The sequence below is a fragment of the Crinia signifera genome, chromosome 7, assembly GCF_055691185.1.
Source record: "Crinia signifera chromosome 7, ASM5569118v1, whole genome shotgun sequence".
NCBI lineage: Eukaryota > Metazoa > Chordata > Amphibia > Anura > Myobatrachidae > Crinia > Crinia signifera.
In genome coordinates this window covers 80,091,994-80,108,688 of record NC_139223.1, presented here as the reverse complement: position 1 = coordinate 80,108,688, position 16,695 = coordinate 80,091,994, and the positions used below count along the sequence as shown (strand labels likewise).

At 46.1% G+C, this 16,695-nt stretch overlaps 1 protein-coding gene across 1 annotated transcript in view; it reads left to right on the top strand.

The window, feature by feature from the left end:
• ABAT (4-aminobutyrate aminotransferase) overlaps window positions 1–15,124 on the top strand; it is a 186,344-nt gene extending 171,220 nt beyond the window's left edge. Inside the window, exons 14-16 of the mRNA XM_083153381.1 lie at window positions 6,653–6,799; window positions 9,018–9,129; window positions 13,140–15,124. Of these exons, the coding sequence (XP_083009507.1) occupies window positions 6,653–6,799; window positions 9,018–9,129; window positions 13,140–13,261 (381 nt within the window). The 3' untranslated portion in view covers window positions 13,262–15,124. The remainder of the gene's footprint in view (window positions 1–6,652; window positions 6,800–9,017; window positions 9,130–13,139) is intronic.
• The last annotated feature ends 1,571 nt before the right edge of the window (window positions 15,125–16,695 follow it).

Here is a 16,695-nt window from a genome sequence, read left to right as displayed (position 1 = left end):
GCTTGGACTGTGTCCAAAAAGGTCCCTTAGCCGGCGCAAGTTATATTTATATACAGTGCGCGTAGCGGCCTCGTGGCAGACTCTGCCTCTTTCCTATACCTCCTCTCCTGTCCGGTATTCCATCTTTCTCTCCTTTCTGTGTAAGATTGCGGAGTGTATGATGGCTGGTAAAAAGATTGCGTGCAAAAAGTGCAGCAATAAGTTCGCGCCACACGCGGAGGGCGCCATTTTATGTCCCTCATGTACTGCATCCCCAGCCCCCACCCCAACTACATCGGGGCAGGAACCTCCTGTATGGGCTTCACAATTGTCTACAGTAATTTCTCAGCTAGCTTCTGAGTTATCTTCTGCCAGACAAGATAGGGATGCAGCCAGGGATCAGCAGGCAGAGTTAACCTCTGCTGTGGAGAGTTTGTCTAGAGCATTGCATGCAGACACCTCTTCACCCCCTCCCCCTAGACTGGCTTCTGCTAGTAGGATGTTTCCTCAGGTCCCTCTGTTAGATGATACAGATGATGACATGCCAGCTCTAGAGGAGGGTGAATTTCATGACCCTGATGCTCAGCCTGATGCTGAGCCTGATGCTCCGCTTATGCAGGACACTGATGTCCCTTCTCAGGGTTTAGAGGACTTAATACAAGCAGTCCGGTTAACCCTCAATGTAGCAGAGGAGGTGAGACCGGCTGCGCGTCCCTCAGTGTTTGCTAAAAGGCAAAAACAGTCTGCATATTTCCCAGCCTCAGAGGAGCTGGATGAACACTTGCAAAAAGCCTGGTTACACCCAGACAAAAAGTTTCAGGTTTCTCAGAGATTTTTCACTGCCTATCCTTTTCCTAAGGATGCTAGAAAGTCATGTGAGACGCCACCTGCTGTTGATTCTTCGGTATCACGTTTGTCTAAAAAGACAGTGTTACCCATCCCAGGTGCCTCTACCCTAAAAGATGTGTCTGATAGGCGGTTAGAGAGTGCTCTGAAGAATGTTTATACAGCCGCTGGTCTTTTACAACGTCCGGCACAGGTGGGTTGCTGGGTCAATAGGGCCATGGAGGTATGGGCATCCCAGGTGGCCTCCTCTCTAGAACCAGGGGCAAGTGATATGTTGCTCTTAGTGGAACACATACGTGAGGCTGCAGGTTACTTGGTTGAAGCCTCTTCAGACGTTTGTATGCTTGCGGCCCGTATTTCTGCTCTCTCAGTTTCTGCTCGCCGTACTCTTTGGTTGAGACAGTGGAATGCAGATGCCGACTCCAAAAAGGCGGTGGAGGCATTACCCTTTGCTGGGGAGGCCCTCTTTGGTCCAGAGCTGGACAAAATGATTTCGCAGGCTACAGGGGGTAAGTCTCAGTTCCTGCCCACTGCAGCCCCTCCCCCACGTAGGTCATTTCCTACTACTGGAGGGCAGTCCTTTCGGTCCACCCCCAGATTCAGGGGTAGGTCTAGGGGAGCGGCTACTAGCTCCAGAGGCTTCCGAGGAAGAGGCAGAGGATCAGCCAGTGCTCCAATACTTGATGCAAAGGTTACCTCAAAGCCCTCAGCATGACTCCCCCAGCTCCTGTCCAGATCACAGGGTGGGAGGCCGGCTTCTCTTTTACCATCAGGTATGGGCCGGTTCATGCAAGGATGCATGGGTAAAGGACCTGGTAGCAGTAGGCTACAAGATAGATTTCTTGTTGCCTCCTCCTCAACGGTTTTTTCCCACAGGTTTGCCAGCTTCTCAGGAAAAAGGCAGGGCTTTACAGGCCGCCATCCAAAAGCTCAGGGATCAAGGGGTGGTTATCCCGGTCCCGGAACCAGAAAGGGCAAGGGGTTTCTATTCCAGCCTTTTTCTGGTTCCCAAGCCGGACGGCTCAGTGAGACCCATCTTGAACCTGAAGCAGCTCAACCCCTTCTTGCGGTTCACTCTCTTCAAGATGGAGTCTCTCCAGTCTGTCATTGCAGGCCTGGAACCAGGGGAGTTTCTTGTATCCATCGATATCAAAGATGCATACCTGCATATCCCAATCTGGCCTCCTCACCAGGCATTCTTGCGGTTTGCTGTCCAGAACTATCACCTACAGTTCCGAGCCCTCCCATTCGGCCTCTCCTCTGCGCCTCGGGTATTTACCAAAGTGATGGCTGTCATGATGGAAATACTCAGGGCTCAGGGAGTTACCATTGTCCCTTATTTGGACGACCTTCTGCTGAAGGCTCCGTCCAAGGAGGTTCTGCTGCACAACATCCAACTGACACGTCGGACCCTGGAGTCCCATGGCTGGATGCTCAACATCCAGAAGTCACAGCTGACCCCATCGCAGAGGATCCTGTTCCTAGGGATGATTCTGGACACTGTCCAGAGAAGGGTGTTCCTCCCCATGGACAAGATCTTGTCCCTGCAGGAAGCGGTTCGACTGGTGCTGCAGCATCGAACAGTCACAGTTCTCCTTTGCACAAAGCTGCTGGGAAGGATGGTGGCCACGTTCGAGGCGGTGCAGTACGGGCGGTTTCGATCTCGCCCCTTCCATTTGTGTCTGCTCCGCCAGTGGACAGGCTCACACCTGTTTCTACAGCAGAGGATCTCTCTCTCCCATCAGGCTCAAGCGTCACTGGCGTGGTGGCTCAACTCCAGCAACCTGCAGGAGGGGAGGAGGTTCGCCATTCACAATTGGACGCTCCTCACCACGGACGCCAGCCTCAGGGGCTGGGGAGCGGTCACGCTGGGCCTCCGCTTCCAAGGACTGTGGACCCCGGAGGAAGCACAGATGTCCATCAATGTGCTGGAACTGCGAGCAGTGTATTACGCCATGCTCCAGGCAGAAGTGGTTCTCCGGAACAGGGACATCAGGGTGCAGTCCGACAATGCTACGGCGGTGGCTTACATCAACAAGCAGGGAGGCACCCGCAGCCGTGCAGCGATGAGAGAGGTAAAGAGGATTCTGTGCTGGGTGCAGGAGCACGCAGGGGCCGTGTCCGCCATTTTCATTCCAGGCGTGGAAAATTGGGAGGCGGACTACCTCAGCCGGCGGGACGTACACCACGGAGAGTGGTGTCTGAACCCTCTGGTCTTCCAGACCCTGACCCGTCGGTGGGGTTGTCCGCAGATAGACATGATGGCCTCCAGACACAACCATCAGTTGCCCCGGTACTGCGCTCGGACAAGAGATCCACAGGCGGTGGCTGTGGACGCTCTCGCGGCACCCTGGACGGATCAGTTCCTTTACATCTTTCCTCCAGTGCCTCTCATCCCTCGGGTTCTGCAGAGGATCCGACGGGAGTCGGTGACGGTGCTGTTCATTGCCCCGGACTGGCCTCGCCGGTCGTGGTACACGGTACTAACAGGCCTGTTAGTAGACGAGCCATGGCCTCTGCCTCTCTGCGAAGACCTGCTAACACAGGGTCCGTTCGCCTGTCCCAACTTACAGCAGCTTCATTTGACGGCATGGCTGTTGAGAGGTCCATCTTGAGGAAGGCAGGGATCCCGCAGGCGGTGATTCCAACCATGATAGGAGCCAGAAAGCAGGTTACCTCGGTGCATTACCACCGCATCTGGAGGGCCTATGTGGCCTGGTGCGAATCCAGGAGGGTTTCTCCGGTGAACTTCAAACTGGCCAGATTACTGCTATTCTTGCAAAAGGGTTTGGCCTCAGGACTCCGGCTGGGGTCCTTGAAGATTCAAGTATCCGCCCTCTCCATTTTTTTCCAGAAGAAGCTGGCTCTTCTTCCTCAGGTACAGACTTTCTTCCAGGGGGTGTTGCGGCTGCAACCTCCCTTCAGACCTCCTACTGCTCCATGGGACCTGGACGTGGTACTGGCTTTTCTCCAGTCCTCTGTATTTGAGCCCATGGAGGAGGTGGAACTAAAATACGTCACCTGGAAGACTGTCATACTATTGGCCTTGGCTTCAGCTAGAAGGGTGTCGGAGCTCAGTGCTCTTTCTTGTAAGGCACCCTTCTTACGTTTCCATGAGGATAGAGCGGAGCTGCGCACCTCTAGTGTTTTTCTCCCAAAGGTGGTCTCGGCTTTCCACATTAACCAACCTATTGTGGTGCCGGCCTTTCGGGAGGACTCAAAGGAGTCTAGGGCGCTGGACGTGGTCCGGGCCTTGCGAATTTACGTGGCCAGAACAGAGTCTGTACGTAAGTCGGATGCCTTATTTGTCCTCTATGACTCCTTGCGTCCTGGTTGGCCAGCCTCCAAGCAGGCCCTGGCCAGGTGGATAAGATTGACAATTCGTCAAGCTTATGTGGCCTCCTCTAGGGTGCCACCTTCTTCAATTTCCGCCCATTCTACAAGGTCGGTGGGTACCTCCTGGGCGGCTGCCCGTGGAGTTTCTATACAGGATCTATGTAGAGCGGCTACGTGGTCTGGTCAGAGGACCTTTGTCCGCTTTTACAAGTTTGACACTTTTGCGGCGGCCGCTTCGCGGTTCGGCCGTTCTGTGTTAAGGGGTTCTCAGCGTCATCCCACCCGTGTTGGGAGCTCTGGGACGTCCCCACTGTAACTCTCCAGTGTCACCTAGTGGAGGAAAGAGAAAAGGGGATTTTGTACTTACCGTTAAATCCTTTTCTCAGACTCCATAGGTGACACTGGACGCCCACCCGACGCTGTCTCTCCGGTTTACTGTTTGGTTTTCAGGTTGGTCAATTACCTGAGGTTAAAGAGACTACTGTACTCAGTCTGAGTTCTAAGTTTTATGGATGAGTTCATTCTGTTATGAATGCTATTCTTCAAACTATATGTTCACTCTATGTGAGTGTGTGTGTGACTTGTTATGTTATGTTTGACCTCCTCTCGGAAGTGGGTTGTTTTTCCTTTCTTCCAGCTCCCTCCGGGCACATACTTAACTGCCTAGGAGAGGAAGTAGAAGGGGAGGAGTTAGTCACTATTAATTTATTCTAAAGTGCCCAAGCTCCCTGTGGTCGCCTTCTATTCCCCACTGTAACTCTCCAGTGTCACCTATGGAGTCTGAGAAAAGGATTTAATGGTAAGTACAAAATCCCCTTTTTTCTATAGGTTTCCATCATTTTCACTCCTCTAACAGCAGGAGCCTTTCATGTTAAGAGCTTTCAAATAGTTATTACAAATTCTTCATACAATATTCTACCTGGCAAGTGTGTGCAACTCTATTTCTATTCTCATTTTTCATTATGCCGGGTGAATTCATTTACTATGTATGAATTCAGATAGTACTAGCTTATCAGTTAGCTTGAAGAAGACAATAATGTACAGTATACACTTTGCATTATAGATATGTATATAATGTTATGCACAATACATCATTTAAGCATGCCCTTGTCAATGTATTTACTGTGCTATATATAAATAAAATAAGAGAGCTCCAGATACAGCTTAAGGGGCACATTTATCAAGATCGCATTTACAATGCGATCAGGGTGGAATATTACCGATCAAATGCGATCATATCACCTGAATGTATTAAGTTTGAGGGCGCAGGGACAGGGATTCGAAAGGAGCCTGTCCCTGCGATGTCTGGAGCCGGAAGCCTAGGGGTCTGCGCATGCACGGTTACGCACTGACCCCGCTGACCGCGGGGCAGTGAGATGTGTAGCCATAGGCTACAATGGGCTGTCGCCATCCCAGAGTGGCGATAGCCCAGGGATGCGAAACTGGGCTGCCCGATGTTGATACATCTGGCAGCTTCGCATCCCCCATAGAAACCTATGGGGGATTCGGCCAGTGGCGCTGCAGGGGGGATCGCAGCAGGGATCGGAGATTCCAGCTGCTGTCCCCCTTTAATACATTTAGGTGATACTTAATATTTGCGGTTAACCCCCGAAAACAGTTGTTTTCGGGGATTTAGCCGCAAATATTACTTGATAAATGTGCCCCTAAAGCTCTATGTAATACCTATCACTCTAATGTCTTCCCAGCCTTAAGGTGGCCATACATCAGAATGACCTGCATACATACAGATAGTGGTTATATGCAGGTCATAAGAGCAATCCTATGTGCTATAAAAGCACATGCAATCTGCTTATGACCGCAAGCAAAGCCAATGGATCATATACATGCAGCGCGTATTATCCGAGCATCGTCCTGCGTGACCGCGCATCGTATACCTCACAATGTGCACACAATCGACTGCACCACCCGTTTAAATTGTGCATTTGGGCCTGACATTGTTCTAGTGTATGGCCACCTTTTAGGGTGACCAACTCATCCCTTTAATCCGGGACACATATTAATTACACAGGTTCTGTGGCAGTTTAAAACCAGGTGAAATGGAGTCTTGAGGTGTGGCAGTTTAAAACCAGGTGAAAGCCAGCCACAGAACCTGTGTAATTAATATGTGTCCCGGATTAAAGGGATGAGTTGGTCACCCTACCACCTTTAGACAGTCAGTTAGTGGGGGTTTTAAAATCACTGTGTGGAGCATTCGCTAAAACTGTTCTGAAGGAAAAAGGTAATGTAACCATGACTACCAGATTCCAACTGTCATTGCGTTGATTTTCATTGATTAATGGTAAGGCAAAGTTTAATTTGTTATTTGTTTATCTGATAAACAGATCTATAGGACCTGGATATTTGTTAGATCATTTCCACAACATTTTTGTTTAGCTTCTAAAATACTATTATTGATTTATTTCAACAAATTTCTTGTAGAATTGTTTATAAAGCGCACAATTTGTAAATAATAATTTGTATTTATTACAAGCCTTACCGAATTTTCAACACCTGGCTTGGGGAACCATCCAAAACCCTCCTGTTGGCTGAAGTTATAAATGTAATCAAGCGTGAAGATCTTATAAACAACGCTGTTCAAACCGGAAAGGTTCTTCTAGATGGACTTCTGGATTTCCAGGTTACAGCTCTATATATTTGCATCTTCATAACATGATTTATAAAAAAAAGAATGATACTGTATAACCGGAGTGTTTGGGTTATTAATGTTATCCATTGCTGAAAGCCAGGAGGCAAACAACTGTTCCATGTAATCACTCTGCAATTATGTTTAGGAAAGAGTATTTCCATCCAAACCTATGGATGTGTCCTCATACACAGTGGTGGATTTCCCACTTGCTGGTGGCACATCATGCTGCCATGTTTGTAATATTTATTTATTTACAGTTCCTTATATTGCGCAGCATATTCCGTTGCGCTTTACAATTGGAAACAACAGAGATTAAACAAACTGGGTAGAAACAAACTGATATAGAGGTAGGAGGGGCCTGCTCACAAGCTTACAATCTATAGACATATGTGAATATATGTTTGCACATATAACAGTCTGGCAGCAGTGGTACTGGTCCCGTAATGGAAGGAGCGACCAATAATATTGTCCCCCTGCTTATACATCATAGCTGCCATGACATTGTAATAGCCCCCGCAGACCCCAGTTAATAGGGTAGAGTGGAAACCAAATGAATGAAACAAAGTTGATTTAAAAATAAAAAGAATTCTGGAAAATGTAAAGAAGTATTCCCTGTTTATTACTGACTTTTTTTAATGTATAAAGAATCAGCCAGCAGCCATGGTGCTAGAAAGCACAAAACATTGTTTTTTTGTGTGTGTTTTTTGGGGGACATGTCCAGTTGTAGCCCCCTCCTAAATGACAGGAGCCATTCCTTTTGTTGTGAGATTTATGGCTGCAGTAAATCCTCAGGCTTTCTGCAGCCTTTCCCAGTTTCTGTTTACATCCATTCAAAACTCTTCATAGTCCATTGAGCTGTAACAAAAACACAGAGCAGTCAGATAATTGCTTATTGATTTTGTGTAGTTTGGCTTTCCATTATACTATATAAAATCAGATGTGTTGCTTCCTTTTATGAGCCCAAAGCAAACCCAAATGCTGCCGTCTCTCCCCCTGTGAGGGATGGAATAAAGGAGACAATAGTGCCAGAGAATACAATTAATCGGAGACATTGGCATGTTTCATGTAGAGGATTTATTCCTGTCCTCAAAATAAACTACCACTGAGAATATAAGCCGACATAAATGAGGCATTTTATGCATTAGATTGTGAGATAAGACCAGAAATACAGGACACGGTATGCTCGTCTTCTTTTTCAGGCCCCCCTCTCTTTCTCTCGAGCACTCACCCTAGACCTCCCACTGTTGCGGACCTTGGCTGTGTCAGAAGTCATAATGCTCCCTAGGTCAGGCAAAATCTTTCAAATACAACATCCTGTCACCTGTACCAGTAAATACATCATTTATTATATCAGATGCCCATGCAGTTTGCTATACATTGGCAAATGAAGGAGTGGTCCAACACAGGTCTAGCAAACATGCTGCTCTAGATGGCAAGTCGCACAACAATTTCAGGAATACAAACACAATGTGGCTACCATCAAGTACAAGATTATTGATTTTATACCAATTACATAAATCCTAAAAGGAGGCGACAGGTATAGAATCCTGCTACAGAGAGAAGCCAAATGGATATAATACCCAACAGGAGTTCTTCCACTTACATGCTTTCTGTAGAGACATTTATTTATTTATTAACAGTTTCTTATATAGCGCAGCATATTCTGTCGCGCTTTACAAAGGAGACAGTGATACAACAAACAGGGTATTTACAGACAGTCAACATGTAGGAGGGACCTGCTCGCAAGCTTACAATCTATAGGGAAATAGGCATTGATACATAAATAAAGGATAGATACTGTATTCTTTATTGCATCGATTCCACCAGAATGCAAGGTTCTATGACTGGTTCTGGAATTTGATAAGCTTGCCTGAAGAGATGAGTTTTTAGGGAACGCTTATAGGTTTGGAGACTGGAGGAGAGTCTTATTGTGCTTGGGAGGGCATTCCACAGACATGCACTAAGCTTCAAAATTTATAAAATGGAGAGTGATAAACAGCCAGCCAATCAGCAACTTTCTGATATTTTTCAAACATACTCTAATAATTAAATTCTAAGTATAAGAAAGCTTTTATTGGTAGACTTTAATCCTAGAACTTGTAGAAATCCAAGACTCACATTAGATATTTGTTTTCTCAGTTACAGGAATAGTATTTTTTCCCCTATAGCAACACTAAATAAGTTGACATTTATATGTGTATGTTTATAGGCTCGTTACCCACATCTGGTGAGCAGAGCTAGAGGCAGAGGTACATTCTGTTCCTTTGACGCTCCGAATGATGCAACTCGAGGCAAGTTGATATCACAAGCAAGAAACAAAGGTAATGTGACTGCTGAATTACCTCACAGACAATGGCAGCTTGACAAATGAAATTTGTAGAATGAATGGTGAAACTCCTGATAACCTTGCTTATAGCCTTTTATGTTGGTTACTGGTCTGAATGGATAAATAGAGTGCTAGAACTGATCCAGGGATGTTGAGGGAAGATATCCTCTCGGATGGGCCCATATTACCTTAGGTATACAGAGAAGCAGTCACCCTAAGGTAGTGTTCACCAACAAGCATGATATGTACCCACAGACATTCATTCATGGTCTTCTGACCTGGTTTGTAATCGCCTGATCATTACATCTTATAGTGGGTCAAACCAGCAATTATTGCATCTCTTTGGTGCTTATTGAGGGGTCATTTACTATAAAAGATTGGGTACTTATGTATTAGCAGGGCGCCCAATTAACATACGTACGGCACCGTAGGGAAATCGCATCGCATGCCTCCCGCATCCAGCGGTTATAGAGGACCGCCCAGGAAATGTCCAGCTGCTGGCCACAATAGTCCATGGAGGTGAGCTCCTGGGCCCAGGAATAGATGAACCGCAACATGGTAAGAAAGGACAAGCGGCACCCAGGAAACCAGGCTCACCTTCAGCCGGCAAACTTTGACATGGCACCACCACATACATTCCTTCACCGAGAGGCGAATTGCGTGGCCATTCGCACAATTCTGCGTCACAGGAAGGAGTTGTACCTGTTGAAAGAACTGTATCGCCTCTTCCTCCGTCTGAGGCAAGGTAAAGATATTCATCGATATAGCCATTTGCGAAAGTAAGTTGGTATAATTCCCTAGCAGCTCTGAAGGATGCTTCCAGTCCTGTCAGAAAATCACCTCAATGATTTCTGAGAGGATCTGACAGGGGGCGGGAATGACAGGGAGCGGGAACCAGTGGTACTGAAATCGCATTGCACGCATCGCATGACACCATAATGCGGCATGCGATGCGATTTCAGTACGGTACCATACGTACTGAAATTGGGGCGCCGTGCTAGGAAACAAGTACCAAGGCTTCACCCAGCCACTGACCATGAGTGAAAGAAAAGTTTGTGAGTTATCATTCATATTCTCTGACAAATGGCCAGAAACTCACAAATTCTGCTATGGTAGGTAAACCTATGAGCACAACTGTATGTTGTGTGAGTTCATTGCAGTGGTGTCTTGAGGACAGAATCATTGGATAGGCACACACTATTTGGGAAATTATCCAGGACTACAGTATAATGGACATAGGCGTGCGCACGGGGGGTGCCAGGGGTGCACAGGCACCTCCTAATGATCGGGCACCCCCGCGCACCCGCACGATTGCAGCCAGATAGACCCCGCGGCTGCTTGGAGGAGCAAACGCCAGCGGGGTCTGCGGTGGACGCTGACGCCTGTGCAGGACAGGCTGTGTATTTACTTATCGCGCTGCGCTCTGCTCCGGGTCCCGGGAGTCCTGCTGATTGACAGCACCATATAGGGTGCCGGCGCCGTATAGGACAGGACAGCTGAGCGACGGCTCAGCTGTCCAATCACATCTGACACAGCAGCCTGCGGCTCAGTGATTGGCTGAGCACGCAGGCTGCAGAGAGAAGGAAGGAGGCGTGGCCGTGGACCTGCAGGAGTCGTTGTGCAGACTGTCTGCCTCACCAAACATCTACATAAGTGAAAGTAAGGCAGGCAGCACATTTACAAGTACAGTAAGAGTTTGTGTGTGTATATATATATATATATATTATATATATATATATATATATATATATATATATACTCACACACATACTGTACTTACATATATATAACCCCCCCTTGCTCTTCCCAGCCTTTCCTTCCTTTGCCCCCCCAACTCTTCCCTCTGTCTATGCTGCCCCTACATCCGTTAGTCTGTCCCCCAATATGGTATTTTGTCCCCATCTGTCTATTACCCCCCCATCCATCCATCTGTGCTCGCCCCTCCCCTGGTCCATCTGTCTATCTATATTGTTCTATCTGTCCATCTTTGCCCCCGTCTGTCCTGTTTTATATAATATGTAATGGGCATTACGGTGTGTGTGTCATAATGTGTAATGGGCATCACATGTGTCAAATAATGTGTAATAATGTGTAATGGGCACGAGGGTGTGTGGCATAATGTGTAATGGGCAACACGGTGTGTGGCTTAATGTGTAATGGGCATGATGGTCTGAGACGTAATGGGCATCATGATGTGAGGCACAACATCTAATGGATATCACTGTGTGAGGCGCACTTGTAATGGGTATCACGGTGTGAGGCGCAACATGTAATGGGCATTATGGTGTGTGGCATAACGTGTAATGGGCATCACTTGTGTCAAATAATGTGTAATGGGCATCACGGTGTGTGGCATAATGTGTAATGGGCATCACGGTCTGAGACGTAATGGGCTTAACCGTGTGAGGCACAACATATAATGGGCATTATGGCATGTGGTATACTATGTAATGTCTGTGTGACGTGTAATAGGCATTACGGTGAAAATTTTCGGCGCGCGCACTGTCCCTATGGTCCCTTTTTTACAAAAATGTGTCAAGTCCTGGCATGTGGAATGGACATTACTGTGTGATGGGCATTATGGTGTGTGGCATTATGTGGAATGAGCATTATGTTGGATGGCATTATGTAGAATGGGCATTACTGTGCAATGCATTATATGTAATGGGCATTACTGTGTGTGGCATTATTTGTAATGGGCATTACAGTGTAAATTTTTGTAGCGCACCTTCGGCGCGCACTGTCCCTGTTTTTAGTATTCTGAAGTGCATATACATAACTAAGTCACCTATTTAGTTTGCATTGATGCCCATAGGCGGTGATGGACACGCCCAATAGATGTGATGGACACCCCCCCCCCCCCCCCCCCATGGTGCACCCTCTAATAAAATGGGCTGCGCACGCCTATGATAATGGATCTGATTCAGAGGGGGAATGCAGTTGAGAGAATGCACATAAGGAGTGAGAACTGGTAAACTTTGTATGCATAAAAAACTGCGAAGCATTTGCATACATCATTCACTAAGAAGGCATTTGTCATCAATGGGATTTTCAGGATGAAGACAGGGAGGTGACTTAAGAAGGGGGGTTTCACGTGGCTGCATGACTTCACACGCATCTGCTGCGACCCAAAACATGTCGGCTTGACGCCTGCCTTTGCAGCTAGTCTGTGCACACTGGAGGCTACAATAATAACGTGTCTGCTTCGCTTTTCTGTCAAGCGTTCGCATTTTAGCAATGCAATTGCAAAAACAGATGCTGAGTTAGGTCAATTGTACCAAAGTACAAAGGAACATTCAAACTGGAATTTGTATATTTTGCACTTAATAATCTGTGAGCAATCACAGCCTGAATTAAGGAAGTCATTCTAATTTATTTTGTGCAGGCGCAGGGTACGAGCGGGCACGGCGAACTACAGGGGGCATGGGTTGGTGGCGGGGGGCACAGCCCATGGGAATGCCCCATGCACATGGACGTTCCCATGCAAATCGCCTGGTGATGTGGGGGCGGGCAGCTGACGTCAGTGGATGTCAGCTGCCCGCCTGCTTCCCTCACAGGGCGCTCGCATAACTGTCTCTGTATGTCAGATTCTGCAGATTCTCACTGACCATCAAATGATTTCTCCCCTGCACCCAAGGTTGCGATTGGACGATTATGCAAATCATCTATTCACAGCAGTGCGGGGGGGGGGGGGGGGTGTACCAGAATTATGTCCTAGCTATTGCCTAAGCTCACCTGCAGAGTAGCACTCTCCCTCTACAACTACAGTAGTATTTAATGTAGAACTATGTGAAATGCTGTATAATTAGACTAGAACCTTGATGGCTAGCCTTGACACTCCAGCTGTTGTTGAACTACACATCCCAGCATGCTCTGCGTCAGATTTAGCATTGACAAATAGCAAAACTGAAGCAGTGTATGCTGGGATGTGTAGTTCAACAACAGCTGGAGTGTCAAGGTTAGCCATCAAGGAACTAGAACATTGACTGCTATTTATCCTCACAGGTGTTGTGCTAGGAGGCTGTGGTGACCGGTCAATCCGCTTCAGACCTACCTTGGTTTTCAAAGAGCACCACGCGCATCTGTTCTTGAACATCTTCAATGACATCCTGGCCGATTTCAAATAGATATGAATGCCGCTGAGCTGCCTTAGTCCAAAGGGAGGATCATGAAAGAAAATCTGTTTATTAAACTCTACTACTAAATACGCACAGTTCAGGTCTAACTTCAGTGGTGGGAGAATTTTGCTCTCAAGCCAAAACATTGTACCCATAACAAGAAGTTGTAATGTGCCACAATATCTATTTTCATAGGAAAACTATACTTTTTTTTTTTCTAGTGTACAGCATACAGTGTTAAGGGATGCAATGGAAATATGAAGTTTAGTCATGTTGTTTTAACATTGGAGCAGTTATGGAACACTGAGACTGTTGAATTACATTTTGTTTAATTATGTTATTGTTTTGAAGGTATGCAAAATAGGGCAGTAACACAATTTAACAAATTAAGGTTTATTTAGAAAAAAAAAAGTCAGATGTGTATGTGTTGTCTATTAACGTAGCTGTTCATGAAACTAGTAGGAATTTATTGGCTTCTTCATCAGATATTATTGCCATGGTGAGAGTTTGTTCTGTAAGGTAAGTTTCCTACAGTATTAGGTTTGGGTTAGATGTTAGATTAGATACAATGACGACTCGGTGGACTAAACGAAAGACTCCCTACATTGTGGTTTTTGCACTTAATACACTATTTTAACCTTAATTGTATGTGCATGTTATACTCTACATGAATATCTTGTACAGATCACTTTTAACTGTAATAGAATATCTAAATGAAAGACTTTAATTGATCAAAAATATTTTTGCACACATTAGCATATTGAGCCATTTATATAGATTTCATTCCATTATATTATCCTAAACTTGCCTTTTTATTTGAATTGGTGCAGTTTTAAGTAGTATCAAAATAACTTTTAGTGGTTGACTAGGTATGCGCCAAAGTACACAACACAATAAATATTTCTTTTTAACCTCCCAATAAACATAGGTATGGTTTATTGGCCTTTTTAATGTGAAAATAAAAAACTTTGTGACTTCTACACTTTCCACTGTGCTTGACCTGGAAAGCGCCGAGTACACTTGTTTAGGGATCCTGAATACCCAGGAGATCTTTGAATGTACAGTAAGCACTTCAAGAATACCAATTAGTACCACCCAGTCTGAGCTAATGAACTTTTACTGCTACGGTTTTCCTGTAAAGTTCTTTGGAATGTTTGATAGAAACATCTAAAATTGCTAGACTGCAGATAGTTTGTGGAAGCAGAGGCGCAAGACACCTTTTTTAAACTGATTAAGTGTGAATTTTTTAAACAAGGAAGCATTGGCTGAAAATTATCTGAATTATAATAAGTAATTCCTGATTCTTAGTTACTCAGATGTGTTTAAAAGTTCTGCTTTGCATGCAATTCTTGTACCAGTCACAGTGATTATTTGGCCACTGGGTGGCACTGTGGCAGAGTCAGTGGCTGATGTTTCCATTTTCTTCTAAACTTAAGCTCCCTATATAAAATAGGCAGTGTATATGACTTTAATACCCCTTTCACATCACAAAAAGCCGGGTCACTGATGTCAGGCGGGGGGCGGAGCGGCGCGGCAACGCTTGGTGCTTGCTGGTCTGGGGAAATTTAAAATTATGTTTTCAGAACGCACCTCAACCATGATTGATGCATTATCAACCCGGCAATAACCTGGGTCGAGGATGCGGTGTACAAGGGGTATAAGTTCTAGCATCATCCTTTACTAAATAACAGCCCTGCATTGAGCCCAACCATTTTGCGAGATTCTACAGACCCAGGCTTATTTACAAATCTGAAATAGAAACATTATTATAACTGGCAGATTATACAGAGGATAGTGGGAGCACGTGTGGACATAAAGAGGAATAAGGGGAGAGTTGTGGAATGCAAATACTGAAGACTTATACCCCTTTCACACCAGAAAATGCAGGGACCCACCTGGGAATATGGCCAAGGGATCATGCTGGGGCATTCCCGGGTTGGCCCCTTTCACACCAGAAAAGTCCCTGCATTTTCTGGGGTGGGAAAGAGGCAGAATGGCGGTGAAGGCGGGCAGGAGGCGGGGTTGCGGCGGAATGGTGTCGGAGAGTATTCACCCCAGGTTGCCAGTCCATCCATACAGGCGGTGGGTGCAGCTCACCGACTGCAGTGAGGACGCCAGAGAGCTGCGTCATCTTCATCAGCCATCGGTCCTGTCATCTGCGCCCGCTGCCTGTGTGGATCCCCGGCCTGACCGCACGCACTGAGGACCGGGTGAGTATCCTTACTCCTTTCACACCGGCCAGGACCCATGGCTTAACTCGTGTTGTCAAAATGCCCCATGTGCCTGCAGCTAAGTTGTTGTGCAGTGTTTCCCAACCCTGGTCCTCAAGAACCCGGCCCCAACAGTGCACGTTTCCCAAGTCACCCAGCAGGTACACAGGTGCATTCATTATTCAGACACATTTTTAAAAATCCACAGGTGAAGCTAATTATTTCACTTGTGATTCTGTGTGGAGACCTGGAAAAAGTGCACTGTTGGGGGTACTTGAGGACCGGGGTTGGGTACCACTGATGTAGTGTGAACAGATATTCATTTATAAAGCATATGAATTCATTACATTGCTATACCTTTGTGACACAGTTGCCTTAATAGTGTGCATTACTGTCTCACAGGTCTAAGGTCTGCCAGTGTTTCCTACCCACGTTTAGATTTCCTCCCATACTCAAAACACGCACTATAAGTTTCTTTGAATGTGGAAATAAAATAACCCTACTGTTCATGTGTGTATAACATGTAGCAGGGAATATACTGTAGCAAGGAAGGGATGGATGTATGAAGGACAATAGTTATTACTACGAAGCACTGCAGAACGTGTGTGCTATTTAAATAACATAACAACTAAAGGTCCACACACACTGGGCGATTTTGCCCAGTGTGTATGGACATTGGTGATGGGGAAAATCGCTGGGCTGAAAATTGCTCAGTGCATACACACTGAGCGATTTTTACCCGTTTTTTAATACCAGCAGATGAGCGGTGGGGCCAGTGATGATGCGGGAGCGCTCACCGCTGCCACGTACAAACTGGGCGGCTATTGAGCTGAAAGCAGCTCTTAGACCAAACTCAGCGGCTTTCAGCTAAAAGTCGCCAAGTGTGTATGGGCCTTAACTCTTGCTGAATTATCTGGCTGCTTTATAATGACTATTGCTTCCGTTTCCTCACTGCAAGCACCAGGGGCATGTTAACAGACTTTTAGTGAAGACATAAATAATTACCAAAATAAGCAAGTTGCGCAGATGATTAAAAACCAATGGCATGCGTAAAATTCCACAAATGAAAATTATTTCAAATATGTATTTTTCCCTCCATTCTGGCTTACAAGGCGCAGCGCAGCTCCATAGGTGCAGCAAAAATGGGTGAAATTTAATAGGATGAGATAATCAGAAAGTGAGAGATTTGGTTAGAAATCTCCAGTTTTTTAAAGCGGCAATCATTTACACTGC